General features: G+C 41.6%; 1 protein-coding gene across 2 annotated transcripts; it reads left to right on the top strand.

Annotated features, from left to right (window-relative positions):
* The first annotated feature begins 2,299 nt into the window (after positions 1–2,299).
* STRIT1 (small transmembrane regulator of ion transport 1) lies at positions 2,300–14,092 on the top strand. Of its 2 annotated transcripts, none has more exons than XM_069083654.1 (3): positions 2,300–2,648; positions 13,809–13,905; positions 14,005–14,092. In XM_069083654.1, exons 1-2 carry the CDS (start codon positions 2,642–2,644, stop codon positions 13,898–13,900), a joined length of 99 nt encoding a protein of 32 aa, XP_068939755.1. In that variant the 5' UTR covers positions 2,300–2,641; the 3' UTR covers positions 13,901–13,905; positions 14,005–14,092. The 2 variants fall into 2 exon arrangements, with proteins under 2 accessions (XP_068939755.1, XP_068939754.1); XM_069083653.1 differs by lacking the exon at positions 2,300–2,648 and adding an exon at positions 8,936–9,060.
* Positions 14,093–18,096: the final 4,004 nt, after the last annotated feature.

Below are 18,096 nucleotides of genomic sequence, written 5' to 3'. Positions count from 1 at the left end.
AGGAGCCAGAATTGGAGGAAGGGAGGGTGGGGGGATGGCTCTTCCCTTGTTCTGACTTCTTCCTTCATGGTACCATTCCTGTGAGAGGAGAGAGACAATATACTGTGAGGGGAAGAACCTTGGGCCCTCCCAGCCAGAGCAAATTTGGGACCTGAGAATGTGGGCCGCCGGCTTTCTTGCTTTCCTGCTTTCTTTTTCATGATAGGTGACTGGGACCTATGACCTTGTGAGTTCCAGAAAAGTAGGAGCCCAAGCCACCAGAATCAGGAATAGGGTCCTGGAGGGGCATGTACAGCCAGCTGGTCCAGCTTTGCAGCCCTGAAGAGTGCCTAGTGGTGACAGTTCAGAAGGCCTGAGACCAGGGCCTGTCCAGAAGTAAGGCCAGATCTGGAGGGGAACTTAGTGGGATCCATGCTGTGTAGAAACCCAACTAAACTGAGACTATCCTCCTGAATGACCCCCTCCCACCCACACATACTTAGGTGCTGCTGGAAAATGTTTGTACTTTTTCTCTTGCTCTAACTTTGAAGTAAAAGCTAATTGTTCTCAATGGGTTAAATGCAATTTGGGGATTAGTCGCTGGCAATTAAAATGGGGAGGTGTCTTTGCTGGAATGGGGGCTTGGGCTGATATTATTAGGGGAAAAGTCACCTCCCCTCAAACTCTTTGTCTCCAAATATATATGTGTAGACACGTGTGTATGTATGTATATATATACATATATATATACAAACATATTTTATACATTTTATATATATACTTATACATATATTTAAAGATTTTGGGAGGAGGGAATGCTTTTAATTATTTTTAAAAAAGTTACATAAAAAGCATTTGAATATTGACAATAATTGGATATATAAATGAATTTCCCCCAGCAGAATGATTTACTTGAGGAAAGAGATTGTTTCTTTCCTGTATTTCTATTCCCAGAACTTAGCACAGTGTCTGGTGCATAGAATTCACTTAATAAATGATTTTTAAACCAAAATTCTGCTTGTTGCTGGTAAAGGTGTTAACAAAATTGCTAATTTGGAACACTATTCTCCCAATGAATAAGGTATTACCTCCCAGGGAGTCTGGCAATCTACTCACTCTGTAGTGAGTCAAAGTCACTGGGGTCCCTTGAGGGCATGGACACCATCACTGGGACAGTGCAGCCTCCTCTGATACCCAGCTTCCCAGGCAGCAGGAGGAAGGATTGAGCCCTTTCCCCTCCCACAAGGTAAAGTGACATCTCATTAAAGATATTGGCTATCTGGGCTTGGTATGAGAGGTGAATAAATTAAGCTTGGGGTTTTATAACAGATGGAATAAATGGGGAGGGGGTGTAGTCTATTTTATCTAAATGAGATTTGGAAGGATATCTTTTAGGGAAAGTAGAATAAAGAGTCCTTTCCTCCTCTGAACTCCATTATTATCCCCAAAAGGGAGCTCAAGACTCAATAGGACATTCACTCGGCCAATTCTTCTATATACACCAGTAGCAGAAGGCAATGCTCAGTGAAAAAATAAAGCATTTTCTGTACTCTTGTCCTATAGAAGGGACAAAATATATTACCTATGTTTCTTGAAGGTCAAAAGGGTATGATTTTATTTTGTGAAATCCTGGAGAATTATGTTAATTTCAGTACAGTAATTCACATATTGTATTGTGTAGATACTCATAAATCCATCCATCCATCCATCCATCCATCCGTCCGTCCGTCCATCCGTCCGTCCATCCGTCCGTCCATTCGTCCATCCATCCATCCGTCTGTCCATCTGTCCATCCATCCATCCATCTATCCATCTGTCCGTCTGTCTGTCCATCCATCTGTCTGTCCATCTGTCCATCCATCTCCTTCAATTCTTTGTGAATCTCATGAATGTGGCCATTACCTACAACAAGCAGATAAAGCCCCATCCATTGCTGCCATCCTTTGGGCCTCTTGTCCACATTCTCCCCAAGTCTAATGAAGGGGTAAATAGCCCAATGTTTGAGCAGCCTTCTTCCTGGACTTGTAAGGGAACAGACTCCACTGGCAGAGAGATCACTCCCTCTACTAAATTGCAATATGGCATTCTAAGGGGCATATTTTGAAACCATTCCAAGGGGCTGGTTCTTCCTCTTTGCTTTTGTCTTCTCATAGGTCAGAGGAGCATTGCTTTGGGGTTCACAGGAGACCTTGGGCAAGTGACGTCACTTCTACTGGACTCATTTGTAAAATGAGGGCTTGAGCCCCCTGACTTTTAAGGTCTTGTCTACTTCTGCAGCTGTTGTTCTTGGATGCTGTCCTGGCCCCTCTGTGCATTTCCATCACTCACAGACCGCTGCCACTGCTGCTGCTGCTGGTGATTCCTGCTGCCACTACGCATGGTCTGGCTTAGTAGAGGGAACAAGAGACCAGGGTTTACACTGGCCACTTGCCCTTTTTAGTGCCTTGGTTTCCTTATCTGTAAAACTGTGAAAGTGATACACTACTTATGTCAACAAGCATTTAGTCAGTTAATAAACGTGTATTAAGGGTGCCATGCCCAGCGCTCAGAGACAGGATACAAGGAGAGTCAACAGCCCAGTCCCTGCCCTTGAGGAATTCCCAAACCAATGGAAGAAACAACATCCAAATAACTATGGACATACAAGACAGAGACAGAGCAAATGGAAGGTAATGGTGGAGGGGAAGGTGGGCACTGGAAGAGGCCTGGTCCAGAAGGTGGGACGTGCATTCAGCCTTGAAGGAAGCCAGGGAAGCCAGGAGGTGGAGATGGGGAAGAGGAGGGCTCCAGGCATGGGGCCAGTGAAAGGGCATCGATACTGGATATGGAATATCATATACAGTACTAAGGTCGGGGTCACGGCATCGTAGGTCATGTGGGGGGAGAGAAGAGTAGGAAAGTTGAAAGGGGCTAGACTGTGGAGGGCTTTAGAATCCTAACAGAACATTTTCTGTTTGATCCTGGTGAGTGGCGGAATGGGGGCAGGGAGAGACCTGGTCAGACACGGCTTTCAGAATATCATTTTGACAGCTGTGTGAAGGGTGGTTTGCAGTAGGGAGAGACTTAAGGCAGAGGGAGCAACCAGAAAACAGTAGTAAAGGCACTCTCCTCGATGAGGGTCTGAACCAGGCTGTTGACTGAGTGGAGAGAGAAGGAAGTGCACGCAGCAGATGTAAAAATAGAAATGACAAGACCCACCTCACAGAGCTGTTGTGAGGAAAGTCTTGTAAAGCTCAAAGCAGCATAGGATTATAAATTATTATCTTTGGCCAGGGAATAGAGCAGAACTGACCGATTCACACAGGAATCAGACCATGACTTTGGCTTCCTAGGACAGAACTCTAACTACTGGATTAAGTTATGATTGTTCAGCAGATTAAGGATTTCCTTTTTCCCTTTAGCAAATGTCTTCCTGGATTCAAGAGGCCCCATCTGTAGTGTGTCTGGAAAGCTCAAGTGTTCTGTGATCTATTTCGCTGGTTTATCCATCCAACTAGAAAATCCATTCTCCTTTGGAGCTTTGGGCAGGGAAGGTGGTCTTTGCAGGGTGCCTCATACATGGTAGGAATCTGCTACACCTTTAGTGAATCAAGTTAAATTGAATAATTTCACTTTGTGGGATCTGTCATGCTCTGTTCCACTCATTAATGTAAAGGGAAAGGAGAAAAATCAACATGTCAATGATTAGACACTTAGGACAAGGCAGCTAGAAGAAATGCCCTGGGATAGAGCATTTGTCCAGGACAGACTTAAAGGGAAGACTGACTGCCTCCTAATGGGTTCTCCAACAACTAAAGCCTTTATTTGACATTGGAGAGCTAAGGCCTTCTCTTAAGTTCTGCTCTGTAATGAACAGGGAGAGGGGAGTGATGACAAAGAAAACTGGGGAAGTTCCTTGTTCCGACTTATTCTAGAATAAAAATGAAAGGGAGAATCAGAGGTCAGAATCAGAAGGGACCTTTTTGGAAGTCAGTTCAACAGAAGCCTGGACACCTCTGACCTCTGCATCATCCCTGACAAGTGGCCATCTGGCCTTCGTTTGAAGACCTTCAGGGAGAGGCAGCAGCCCATGCTTCTTTGGGGAAGCTTGAATTGGGATGAATTGTAATGATACATCAAACCCAAACCTGCCTCTCTGTAGCTCCCAGCTGTTTCTCCAATTTTTAACTTTTCAGGGATAAACACAGACCCCTAGAACTTTCTCAGATAAACAGCTATCTAGCCATGCCTCCTTTATCCTGTACTTGTGAAATTCAGTATTTGAATCCAGGTGTAAATCTTGGAAAGGGAAATGAGACAAAGGGAAAAGAGGCTGGAGACTTGTTCTTCTGAGGTTATGAAAGAGAAGAAATGAAAAGAAAGAAAGTTTTAAAACAGAAAGGAACATAGGGAAATTATGGCAGATAGTCTACATTTTCACAATAAATTAGAAGGCCAGAGTAGGAGTAAATAAGTAAGAGGGAGTAGGAAGAGGATGGGAACTGTGGACAGTAGAAATGTTCAGAAGGGTTTTGATGATGACCACACTTAACCAGAGATGGGTATGAGCACTACTGAGCAGCATGGAGGACCCAGTTCACATTAGATTAGGGTTAATATTTGTGAAGGAACCAATTCACTTATGGTTTATGACTTTCTCAAGGGGAACTTGGCAGTCTCAGAACATGAATGGGAGATTGGAGTCTGGGATTGAGGGCGGGCTGGAAGGGTACAGTAGTAGAATGAAGGGACTGCTTCTAATGAAAATTCAGTTGGAATGTCTGACCATAGGGGCTGGTCTGGGTAGGGAGGCAAGTGAATCCAGAAGCAGTTTGATAGACTGGGACAACTGAAAAAGGGTCAAATATCTAGCTGTCAGGGCGTGGAGGATTAGTGATTTTTTTTTCTTGGTGTGTGTATGATACAAACTACATATAATCTTTAGTCTTGGAGAGCTGCCTGAGGCGTGGAGAACTTGGTCCACAGTCAGATTACTGAGGAAGGATCACAGGTGGTATCTGAACCTCAGCCTTCTTCACTCCAAGTGAGGCATTCTAGCTCCTTGGCCGCAGGTTCCTGAGGGCTTTGCAAGGGTGACCAGATTATTCTGCTAATGCCTTAGGGTTCCCACCCAATATCTACTTTACAGGAATGTTTGGAAGAAAGTTCTTGTGTTCTTTAAAGCACTAGAGAAATGGGAGTTATTATTGTTTATCTCATATTCCAATGAGTTTTCTCATCTGAAGAATGAGAGGAATTGATCTAATTGACCTCAAAAGCTCCTACTTGTTCTAGCTCTCTGAGCCTGGGGCCTAGTTTGGGAAGGCCAGCCCTAGACCTCAGTATCATTAAGTTAGAAATCAGCCAGTCATTGAGGGGGAAAGGTCCTTAAGGATCAATTAGTCCAGCCTGTCTGTTTTATTGGAGTAGACACAGATGAAGAGAGACTGCTCGCTTTGCCCAAGGCTGACAAGGAAGTGTGACCTCTCAGTCTTAGGATCCAGGTCTCTGCCCCAGCCCTCTGGTTTTTTTCCACTCTGTAATACTGACCTTTCCAATCAAATGATCAACAAATGCTACGTGTTAGGCACTGTGTTGGGCTCTGTTGCTACAGATATAAAGAGTGCAACAACCTCAGCTTTCTAGGAGCTTACATTCTAATGGAGGTGACAGCAAATCTGTATACAAGCTAATGGGAAGAGAATAAATACAAATAAGCACAAAAAAGTCAGGATGGGAGGTTAGTAGCACTTCAGGGGTGGGGGTGGGGCCCTGAGGGAAGGCCCCTCACAGAACAAAGAGGATTTCCAAAGGCTTGTTTGCCGTATGAGATTATGGGGAGGAATGTGTGGAAGAGGGCCAGCCACAGAAGGAAGGCACTGTTTTCTTTGGGGAACCCTTTGCTTTGTAGTTAACATAGGATAATGCAGCTGTCATGAGAATCCCCTTCCTTTGCTTCAAGCCTTTCTAGTTATCATAGGCTCCAAAATTTGTAAGTAAATACATGTGTTGGTAACTGTGAATGTGGGATGGGCTGGAGATTGAAGGGCTGGGGAGCAGGACGGTGAGTGAAAAACAAATCTAGGCCAGTATATTATGGGAGGGAAGGAGTGTAGCAAGAAAGAATAAAAAAAGAACAGCTGAAAGGAGAGGAAGAGAAAAAGCAAGGGTTGGTTTAAAGTCAGTATAAAGGAAAGGAGAGCTGCTTGCAGACGTTAGTATGCGATGACCATGGAACTCGGCTTCTTGGGATGCCAGGGAGCTTTCAGGAAGCTGCTCAGCCTCAGTCCACGATAGCATCTGCAGCCCAGTGTCCCTTCTAGGCCCAAACCTAAGACACTGGGCTTCTCTGGGACTGGCACCCTCGACGTAAGAGTCTCTTCAAGCACCAGGGGGACTTAGAAAGCTCTTTACTGGACATCTTCCATTGGAGGTGGAAAATCATTGAAAAAGAGAAACCAAATTTCTTGGTGAGCCAGGTAAAGAAAAAGGCCCAGCCTGAGAAGGCTTCTGGTCAAGATCCAGGATCCCCTCCAAATGCTCTGGATTCTGTCACTCCACCAAGGCTCAGGACTGGAGATTCAAAGCTGGAAAAGGCTCTGAGCTCAGCAAATCCAACCCTTTCATTTCACAGATGAGCAAAATTAGACCTAGAAGGTTAAATGTTTTGCCTAAGGTCATATGGGTAGTAAATTGCGGTCAGGATTTGAATCCAGATCCTCAGATTTTCAATGCAAAGATATTCCTCCCTACTATGTTGTTTTCCCGATATGATGCCTGTGAAAATACTCTGCAAGTTATAGCATGTTATGTCAATATAGAGGACTATGTATAGCTCAGATCCTGGGATTCTTCTCTTTCATAATAACAACACACATTTGCATAGCATTCTGGGGTTTCCAAAGCACTTTAATTACATCAGCCCTGTGATGATGGTAGTAGTAAACATAATTAACACATTTTACAGGAGACCAAAACTCTGAGAAGTACAATGACTTAATCAGTCATAGATTTATAAAAAGGTTTCACCCCCTCGACACTTTGGATGGCAGCAGCAGAGATGACCACTGTTGAAAGCAGAGACTGTTTTGGACGTGCCCCAGATGCTTTCCATGGTGCCCTATTGCTTTGGGGCTCAGGATTTAAACATATAACAAGCCAATATTTAAACTATTTCAAACAAAATAGAATTGATTAAAAATTATCAATGGCTTTTACTTTTATATTATGTACATTTCCATCAACCAACCAACATTTTATTAAATGTTTTTTGTATACTAGGCATTGTACTAAGCACCAGGGATACAAAGACAAAATAAACAATTCTTGGCCTCAAGAAGCTTACATTCTAATTATAAACCCAATATGTACATATAACAATATCTCCAGAATATATCCAAAATGAATACAAGGTTGTTTTGTTAGGGAGAGCCCCCCTAGCTGGGGGCATCAGCAGGGTTTCATGTACAAGGTGGTGTTTGAACTGAGTTTGAAAGGAAACTGAGAATTCCAAAAGGCAGCAATGAGGAGGGAAAGTATCCCAGGCACTGGGGAAAGTCAGTAAAAAGGCTCCAGGGTAGAAGATTGAGCATTGTGTGTGAGAAACAGCAAGGTGGACAGTATAACTGAGTGATAGAATATTTGGAGGGATGTCATATATAAGATATATATATATATATGGTAGTTAGATGGCACAGTGGATAGAGTGCCAGGCCTGGAGTCAGGAAGACTTGTCTTGCTGAGTTTGAATCTGGCCTCAGACACTTCCTAGCTGAGTGACCCGGGGCAAGGCACTTTACCCTGATTTCCTCAGTTTCCTCACCTGTAAAATAAGCTGGAAATGGCAAACCCCTCCAGTGTTTTTGCCAAGAAAGCCCCAAATGGGGTCATGAAGAGTCAGACACGACTGAAATAACTACCCAACAATATATAATTTCTGATTATATTCTTCCCTCCCCACAGAGCCTTTCATTGTAGCAAAGATTAAGAAGAAAGAGAAAAAAAGCAGTTTAGCAAGACAAACCAACATATCAAGCATGTCTGATAAGCTGCTTTAACAACAGAATATACTTTATTTATACATTTCTAATAAAAACTAAAGGTATTGTAGAGTATTGGTTAGTGGATCAGTCAGAGTTAGTAAGCCTCTGCTTCAAGTACACTTCTGCATGTCATGGACATTGACCCATGGGACTCCTTAAGACAATAAACTGCTGGTGGGTTGCTGACATGCATCAATGGAGAGAATTTCCACACTGGGAGTTCATGGATAGTATCTCAGATCTGAACCTAAAAATAAGTAAATCAAAATATGATCTCTCTGAAAACTCTTGATTGTTTAAGTAATGAATCGATCTCACTTATCTTTATATTGCAAGTATGATTTACTCTTTTTTTAAAAAAAATCAGGGAACAATAAGCAATCAAATGGGTAAAACGCATTCTGCAACTTTAAGTTCTAGATAAACAAGGGCTGTTATTATTAACTCTGGGAAAGGCAGGAGAAGTTTCCTAGAGTCATTTGGACAAGCGTCAGGCTATAAATAAGTCCCTCTCATCACTTCACCACTCTGCATTATTCAGATTTACCACACCATACACCCCAGTATTTTTTTTGAGCACATGGGCCACAGTGTGGAAGAGAGGTCTTTGGACCATCGAATTAGGGTCCATCTGAAAGCCTTACCTGACTGATCTTCAGGCTGGTTGCTGCCTTCATGTCTTCCCTCTGGGCCATACTTCCCCACTCCTATGTGATCTTCCAGTTTGGAGTAGAAAGTAACACATTCTCATCACAACACAAAATAAAAATCCTCCAGTCTCCTGGCTGAGGCTCACCAAGTCTGATTCCTTCATTTCAGTCTTCAAGCCCTACAAGCCTCTGGTTTTGTTACATAGCAAACTCAAGGGGTCAGAAATTTTGTCCTTTGTAATGTCTGACATCACCCAGGAGAAGACTGGCAAAGGGCGAGGGAGGCGGCTGTCACACATTCCAGATACCCCTCTATTTAAAACTCAAGGCAGGTCTGGGTGACAATAGCCAAGCAGCCAGACCTTGTCCCATACAAAGACTTTTGGCACCGAGGAGAATGGCCGAAAAAGGTAAGATTTAAAGGTCTCTTATTGGGAGAAGAATTGTGTGGTCTGTAAGGTCTGCTTGGCAGTAAGAGCAGAAAAATGCACTGTTAACTGGGTCATATTTTATCATGCTTGCTGCATTGTGGATGTATTTGGGGAACAGAATCTCATTGTCAGAGAAGCCTTAGTAATATATGCTGGTGTGCCTGGAAAAAAACTTTGGAGAAACTGTGGGATGTCGCCCTGTCCAACTATACAAATCATTTTGAAAAAGACACAAAAATGTTTTTTTTTCTTCCCATTAATGCAAACAGTGAAACTGCAAAAAGTTATTTGGCTCACTCATGGGGATGAGTGTGCTTTGGGAAAGAAGGCTGGATTTGGATTCAAAGATGCCAGGTTCAAACCCTGACTTAATACTGTGACTTAACCCGTGTGAGCCTGTAGGAAGTCACGCCCTCTCTCCTCCCATCATGGCTCATTGCTGTGGAGCCAGAAGGGTCCTGAAAGACAATCTAGTCCCACCATTGCATTTTTATAGATGAGGAGAGTGAGGCCCACAGAGGCTAAGTGACTTACTCAAGGTCACACAGGTAGTAAGTGTCAGACTTGGAATTTGAACCTGGGCTCCCTGACTCCAAGAACTGGACTAGATTTAGGGTTTGTATTTTTTTTTTTTGTATCATGGGCCCCTTTAGCAGACAAATAAAGCTTTCTCAGAACTGTATTTTGCTGCCTGCTTTCATAATTGAAGGGGATGCTGTACTTCACCTAAAGGTTAGTGAAAATAAAGATGTATTTTTTCCCATCTAAGTTCACAGACCCCTTGAAACTGATCCATGGGAAGACAGAAGGTCTGTGGACCCCAGCTGAAGAACCCCTGGGCTCAGTGACCTTCAGTGTCCTCTCCTTCCCTGCATCCTATGATTTTAGTTTGAATTAAATATGTGGGCTCACTTCACTTATGACACCCTTAGAATATTGAATGGAGAGCTGATCTTAGACTCAGGCTCTGGGGCCATTTATCCCCTTAGGGGCCCAGGGAATGCTCCGAGGTATCAGCTGAAGAGAAGATTCTGTTCTGCATTGGCATAGGAAATGTCCTCACCAGGAGCTCCTTATACAATGAAGGCATGAGACCAGCAAAACAAGCAAACAAATAAATAAATGATATACTATGATCAGAGTTCATCAAGTCATAGAATCTCATTATTAAAAGAACTCTTAGGGGTCCCCTAATTCAGCCTCCTGCCCATTGCAGGAATCACTTTTATTACCTCCTTGACAAATTTGATAAATAGATGCATCTTGAAATGGTTTCTTGTGTTTGAAAGTATAAGTGACCATTTTTCTCAGTTAGGGAATGGATGCCGGTACCAAAGGCATTACCTGCAGTATGAATACACGTTTATTTTCAGTCAGAGTGGCCACATTGAGATCCAAATATTCATCCCACAGACAGGCCAAAGCTCACATTAAGGGACATGGAGAACATTCACATATGCTTTGGTTTGGATTGATTTTTACAAAAGAATATTAGACAGGTGCCATGTGAAAGCTGAAAATATTTTATTTTTCATATATTCTTATGCAATCTCCATGTGTGTCTAGTTATAAGTTGGGCAATATGATGCCTAAAGTTTCAGGGCCTTGGTTTCCTCATTATAAAATAGGAAGGGCAAAGAAAGGGAGCTTTAACCTGATCTCTAAGGTACATAACAGCTCGACATTGACAGTCCTAAGGACTGAGAGCTTTGGAAAATACGGTGACTTGAAACATCATTTGATAGGTCTTTTGAAAAGACATGTTTGAAATGTAATGCCTTCCTAATTTTAAAGTCATCTTTTACCTCAAATGATTGTAAAATACATACATATATACGTATATGTATACACACATACATATAGACATAATTACTGTTCAACATATACTTATAGAAATATGTAACAGAGAAGGAAAGAGTATTAATTTTCTCCAGAAAGGTTAAGTAAATGCTTTATCCAAGGTCATTCTGTGAGAATAGAAATGGAAAGGGGGTGTTTTCTTCCTATGAGAAACAATGGGATCTGTTTGAAATTGTCAAGACTGTTTGGAGAGAATCCAATTTTTAAAAAGGCTCAAAAAAGTATTCTGTTCCATTTAGGAAATTTTCCTTTGAAAATGATGTCTTCAAATTAAAAAAAAAACGACTTTCTTCACCAGTGCTTTTACATTAATAGAATTTTCAAAAATGCGTATTGTATAAGCGCTGGAAATTATCTCAGGACTGTGAATGTTAAAAATATCCATCCTCCCTTTGTAGGCTAATGGCATGAAATGGAATTGAGCTTCTCGAAGTCTTTAGGACCAGGGTATTAACAATATGACATTTCTTCTGGGGTCATTTCTGTGTGCTTTTGCAAGACTGTGTTGTGTTGTGTGTAAGGGTTTAGGTACTGGGGCAGAACACATACACGTACACACACACATACACACACGGGAAACCTTACAGAAAAGAATTAATTTTTTAGTAGAATGGAGAAGGTAGGAGGAACCAAAAGAATCAGCCCTGCCTGCCTGGGTGCATCTCACAGAGCATCACAGAACAGCAGAGCTGGAAGACACTCTCGTGGCCAGAGTCTAATCAATCAGTCAATCAACAAGCATTGATTAAGTGCTGACTATGGGCCAGGCTCCATGCTAGCTGTTGAGGAAACCAAGACTATTGAGACCATAAAGTAAAACCATCTTCTTCACAATGTACCTGCCCCATAATCATCTCTAGGCTCTCCTTTATGTTCCTCAATAAGGAGTGGCCCATGGTCCAATACAGCAGAGCATTTGTTAGGTTGGGAACCAGAGCTTCTGGTTTTGAATCTTGCCTCTGTCACAGTGCAGCCTTAAGCAAGTTGTTCAGGCTTTCTTGGTCTTAGTTCCATCCCATTAAACAATGAAGGCAGCCCCTCCCAGTTCTAAATTTATGCCTAGAGAATCACGTGATTTGAGCATCAGAAAAGCCCTCAGAACCATTTTGTTTAAGGAGAGGAATCCCCATTGTAAAATACCCAATGAGTCAAGCCCAGCCCCTTGAGTCTATGAACTTCCTGACATAGGCACCCCATTCCACTTCTAATTTTTTGAGAATTTTTCTTTCTATTAAACTCATATTTGTCTCTTTGTGATTCCCACCCATTGTTCTGCCCTTTGGGGACAATTAGACTCAGCCTAGCCCTCTTCAACAAGGCAAGACTTTGAATGCTTGAATAGTTACAGTTCCCCTCTGCAAAGTCTTCTCTAGTCTAAAATTTTCCAGTCCCTTCAGCTGATGAACTTGATACCCTGAACTATTCTGCCCACCCTCCTATGAATGCTCTCCAGTTTATCAATGGCTTTCTTAAGGACTTGAATAGACTCCCCAAGATGGGGTCTGACCCAGACCACAAGTTTACCAGTGCATGCTATTGTGAAACACCATCATACCCACTGGCAGGCCAGTGCTAAGCTCTGCAAACCCTCTGCCTCTGGTATTTGTCCTTGAGAAGGAGCCATGTTGTACCGTAAGTTTCATTTGACAGGTATAGATTAGGGTGAGCTATTGAGCAGAAAATTATTTTTTGATAGCATGCGATGCCTGTATTGTGGGGGTTTTTTTAGGTTATCAATAATGATTTCTTTACTCTTTCATATATATATATATATATATATATCTTTCATATATTTTGCACAAGATATTGCTACCGCTGCTGCTTTGTGCATTTAAGAATGAATTTTGTCTAGTCCACAGTCTATATTTGCTGCCAAAGCATTTTTCCTCAAATGCAGGGTTGATCATATGACTGCCCTACTCGACCACCTTCCCATCAACTTCCTATCAACTTGAGGATTAAAGAAAAACTCTTGTTTATCCTTCAAAGCTCTTTATACACTAGCCCCAACTTATTTCCCCAGCCTCGCTCTGTTACTACTGTTTCCATGCTTTTCAGTTTGGCCAAACTGATCTCTCTTCTCCTTTCACATAACACTCTTGTGTCTCAGCCTGTATGCTAACTATTATTCGTGACTAGAATATACTTTCACCTCCTCCTCCTCATTTTCCCCTAACCCTCACAGAGTCCTTCTTTTCCTCCTTGAAACAGCTCTAGCTGGAGTACCACCATATTCATGAAGTATTTCCCCGTTTCCCTCCCCTAGTTTCCTTCCTAATGATCTTGACTTTCATTGTTTCCTTCTGTTTTGTATGTGCTTGTCTCTCCCATTAGACTGTAAGCTCTTTGAGGACAGGGACTGTTTCCTTTCTATTTTTGTATCCCCAGTGCCCAGTACAGTGCCTGGCATACAGTAGGTATTTAATAAATACTTGTTGATGAAGCAAATAACTGACATTTACAGACCATTAAAATTTGTAAAGCACTTTGACTACATTGTCTCATATGCACCTTATAGGAGCAAACAGATTGGAAAACTGAGTCTCAGAGAGCTGGACTCATCTGCCCAGCTAGTAAATGACAGGATTTGAAAGGACATTTTCCTGCTTCCAGAACAAGGACTATCTTCACTACTCTATAAGGTGCATGGTCTAACAGATACATATGTGTACGTCTTCACATACATCCCACATGCTATGTGACATGCATTACATATAACCAGTTCCATAAATGACATTATATATTGAATGTTATCTGACACCTACTTCTATTTTTCTCCACTGTGAATTCATGTTTTTCTTGATTACACGTTAGGAATCTATATGAATCTATGTCTATCTTCTGCTTTTTGTCTGTTTGTTAAATAGAGTCTACAACTTCAAACTTGCTTGTCCCTCTTCTTCTGCTGATTGGCTGGATTGTGGGCTGTGTCGTGATGATTTACGTCATCTTCTCTTGATAGAAGTAGGTGGTTTTGAACTGAACACACATATTTATACCAAGTAAACCTCTAGTATAAAAATTATCTTTTTTCTTTTACTGATCGAAGCTTCTATCATGCAGGAAAGAAGATTTCAGACTGACATCTCTTAGAAGACCCAAGAAGAGAAATGGAAATGACTAATCATTAAAAGTATTCCATTGATAAGCATGACATTTGCCATCACTTTCAAAATTTGGGCATGCAAAGCTACCACTTTAAAGCCTTTTACTTCTTAAGTATTTAGGTTGACTTTAGGACGTGCAAACTCCAGGTGCCTTGTCAATGGCCTGGTGGGGTGGTCTGAACAGTCTGACATCCCAATGATGTGGTTAACTGAGACAAAGAGAATATGGCATATTTTTCTACTAACACTTTTTCTACAAAAATATTACTATTGAAACAAGTAGGCACAATTGTTTAAAAATGGCAAGAGCGTTAACCCATAATAAATGAAGGTCTGTGGGAAAGAAAATCCTTCAATCAAGTTCCACAGTTTAGACCCTTAGAGAACTGCCTAGAGCACTGAGAGATTAAATGATTTAGGGAGGGTCATCCAAACATTAGGTGTCACATGTAAGATTTGAGGCCAGGTCATACTGGGTTTCAGGTGGGCTCTTACTCTCAAGCACTTACTCTCAAGTGTTTAAACCTGTTGGCATAAGCATTTAAGTGAGACTACTTTTAAATAGTATACTCAAATTAAAGTTAGACTAAAAGAAAAATAAACTCATAGCTGTAGTTAGGTGACTAATTCTTAAACTCTTTTCTACAGATTCAAAACCATGATTTACAACCAGGCTTGAATAAAAATAACTCTCCTTGAATCTATAGTGGAAACATCCCTGGCTTAGGGGACTTGGATTCAAGTTCCAGTTCTTCTACTTATTACCTTGTGACCTCAGCAAACTGAGTAACCTCCCTGGGCTTCAATTTCCTCATCTACAAAATGAGGGAGTTGATTAGATGGTCTCTGGGGTTCCTTCTAAAATTTCAGTCTACGATGATCCTCTGATCTTTCCAGGTTCTCCAGGACTTAGATAGCTTTGTCCTTGGTCTCAAAAACCCGAACTCATTTTCCACCCAAACCCCTTTCAGGTGGCTTCTATTTGCTTTAATTCAGGCAATAATTTTCATTTTCCTTCTGACTCTTCTGTTCTCAAATACTGGACGAAACCCCAAAGTTTGGATCTGATTTCACATACTGTATCATATACATTCTGAGTTAACCTCATGGATTTGACATGAGAGAATGAAACAAGGATTTTTATAATCGTCCTGGGAAAGTCAATAGGTTATATTCTGCTGCCTCTAAATAATTATTGGAACCTTCAGGAGGTCTGCATTTCTTTTCCCTCCAAAGACAGAAACAAACAAATTAGAGTCACCATCTATGTTTGCTCCTGTCTTTTTTTCCTAATCAATAGCTTTCTTGTTCCCCTCCAGGAAAAGCCTTTCTTGCTCTGTTTTTCTTCCCTTTGAAGCCCTAGTGCATGTCTTTTCTCATTTACACTCATGGTTTAGCTATTGCCATTAAACACAAACCTCCCAGTGTCCGGTTGACCTCATACAGCGGAGTTGTTGCCACAGGTTGCCATTTTTCTAGGCTACTCTTGTCTACAGACTAGACCACATTCACTTTTGAACATACCTCCACTGTAATTCCTCCCCAGGAAGAATTTTTCCACTTCATGTTGCTGTAGCTATTTTATCCATAATCTGCCTCCTGCCTATCTCTGGTTCCATTGCCTCTATGAAGGTGGTGACCCAATGTCTACTGATGAATCATTTTTCTAACTTTTTAAGTTCCATTATCCCAATTCATATTTATATTTGAGTATCTGTGTGCTTATTCCTACTCTTCCCTGACACTTGGCTGTGACTCGGTCTTGTGTCTCTTTTTAGACTGTGAGTTTCTTGTGAGCAGAAGCTGTACCTTACCCCTTAATGCCACCTCATGCCCAGCACATGGTAAGCACTAAATAAATGCTTATTGGCAGATTTATTTCAGTGATCCACTGTCTGTTTACAGTATCATTTTATATGCATTATTTATATTTATAGCTAGGACTACTGAAGTTCTTCTCATTGAAGCTGACAATTTTAATCCAGGTTGGAGTTCTTAAATAAGTGACTGGAAGTTAGTAGGTTAGTGTTGTGCAGAGTCATAACTTGAGGGGGGCACTTAGGACTTTTTTTTCCATGACTGGCATCTGGATGGGGGGGGGTATCTGCTCCCCACTGAGGTCTGGAGATGGCCAACCTCATGCTTTGAAGCTCAAAGTTCCCTCCCTGCCTATGCCCTGGTATAGGAGAGGAGAAGGTGAGGCCCTCCCAGTGTGAATAGAGATTAGAGGAAGAGAAGACAGACCATCCCATCTCCCCCCATGAATTTCTTTATCTTCAGTTGGACCATTTCTTAGGGCATACCTACTTCCTGGGATCAGAGGCCAGACTTGGAGGGGAGGGAAAGAGAAAATCCCCCCTCCAGCATCCCCAGATAAATTCTCCCTAGGTATCAGGATTCCTATCTATACATCAGGTTTCCTGTAAATTGAACAGTTATTTTTTTTTCAAACTCCTTAATCTATACCTTAAATTTTTTGATCATTTCTAAATTCTTTAACTTGAATTCTTTTTTTACCTTGCAAAACAAGACTAATACTTCCTCATTATTTCCAAGCCCAGTCTTTGTTCTTCCTACCCATCCTCAAAAATCATTCAGGATATGAGACAGATAACTCTATTTAGATCACATATTAGAATGGAAATGGGCAAAACTGTTGTGTGTGTGTGTTTTTAAGAAGTCTCTTCTTAGTGTCTAGAGAAATGGATGCATTTAGATGAATCTTTTCATGTATATAAAGACACTCCCCCTAAGCCACCGAGACTGTTTTAGGCAGAACAATTCTCAGAGGAAATTGAAAGAAATGAGAACCTGGATCCGTAGGGAGGGAATCTATTTAGGCAAATAGCAATAACTTTCAGATAAGGCCTCTATCTCAGGTCTTTGTGATTAAATAAAACAATAAAGTGCATTTTAGTGCCTTTTTAACACTTGGAGAAAATGCTATTTTCTACCTATATAATGTGCAATCTTTATTTGAACGTGACATTGGTTTCTTTTAGGGGCAGTTGGAAGGGGGTGGAGAAAGGGGGGGGGGGGGGGGGGTGTGTGGAGGAAGAAGATGGAATATTGAAGGCACAAAAATGCATTCTCCAGGATTTCTTTAAAAGAGAGGAACTCAAGGACCAAAATAATAAATAGTGCTGGCAGGAGTCTAGAGAGGAGAATGAACTGGATGGGAGATTTCTGCACTCTTGCTTTGGGTAATTTGATCTGACTTTTTGATTTGTAAAACCAAGATGGTTTTAACTAGCAGCTAGGTGGTGCAGTGGTTAGAGCATGGGACCTGCTGTTAGGAAGAACTGAGTTCAAATTGAGTTACAGACACTTCCTAACTATATGATCCTGGAAAAATCACCTTACCCTGTTTGCCTCAGTTTCCTCATCTGCAAAATGAGCTGGAGAAGGAAATGGCAAACCACTTTAGTATCCCTGCCAAGAAAACCACAAATGGGGTCACACAGAGTCAGGTATGACTGCAACAACTGGACAACAAAATACTAATAGTAGCCAACACATCTCTTGAAGGTTTTCAAAATGATTTCCATGTACGATCTCATTCAGTCTTTATAGCCACCCTATGAAGCAGATGCTACTATTATTGTCCCCATTTTATGCAGGAGGAAACCAAGGGTGAGAGGGGTTAAATTATTTGCAAGGGGCTATACAGCTGGTAATTGTCCAAAATAGGATTTGAACTCAGGCCTTACTGATAATAATCTAGTTCTCTATTGACCCTACCACCTAGATACAAATGTGCAAGGGTCTAGAGGCTGTCTAGTCCAAACACCTCATTTTTCTGTGGAGGAAACTGAAGCCCAGAGAAATTAAGAGACTTGTCTGAGAGGTAGGATCAGAATCCAGGTCCTCAGATTTGAAATCTGTCTAGCATAATTTCCACTCCATCCCACTCTTCCATTAGGAGATATCATCTCCATCCTGAATGTGTTCTTGGTGCTGAAGGAAACTGAAGTCACTCCCACTCACCCAGCTTTGGGTTGGTTCAGGTCACTTGTCCCATGAAATTATGCTGGTAGTTGAGATAGAA

Source organism: Petaurus breviceps, unplaced genomic scaffold (genome assembly GCF_028583685.1).
Source record: "Petaurus breviceps papuanus isolate PSGF00001 unplaced genomic scaffold, PetGlider_PUasm1.0 173, whole genome shotgun sequence".
Taxonomy (NCBI): domain Eukaryota; kingdom Metazoa; phylum Chordata; class Mammalia; order Diprotodontia; family Petauridae; genus Petaurus; species Petaurus breviceps.
Note: the sequence above shows the minus strand (reverse complement) of the source record. Positions and strands in the feature narration are given on the sequence as shown.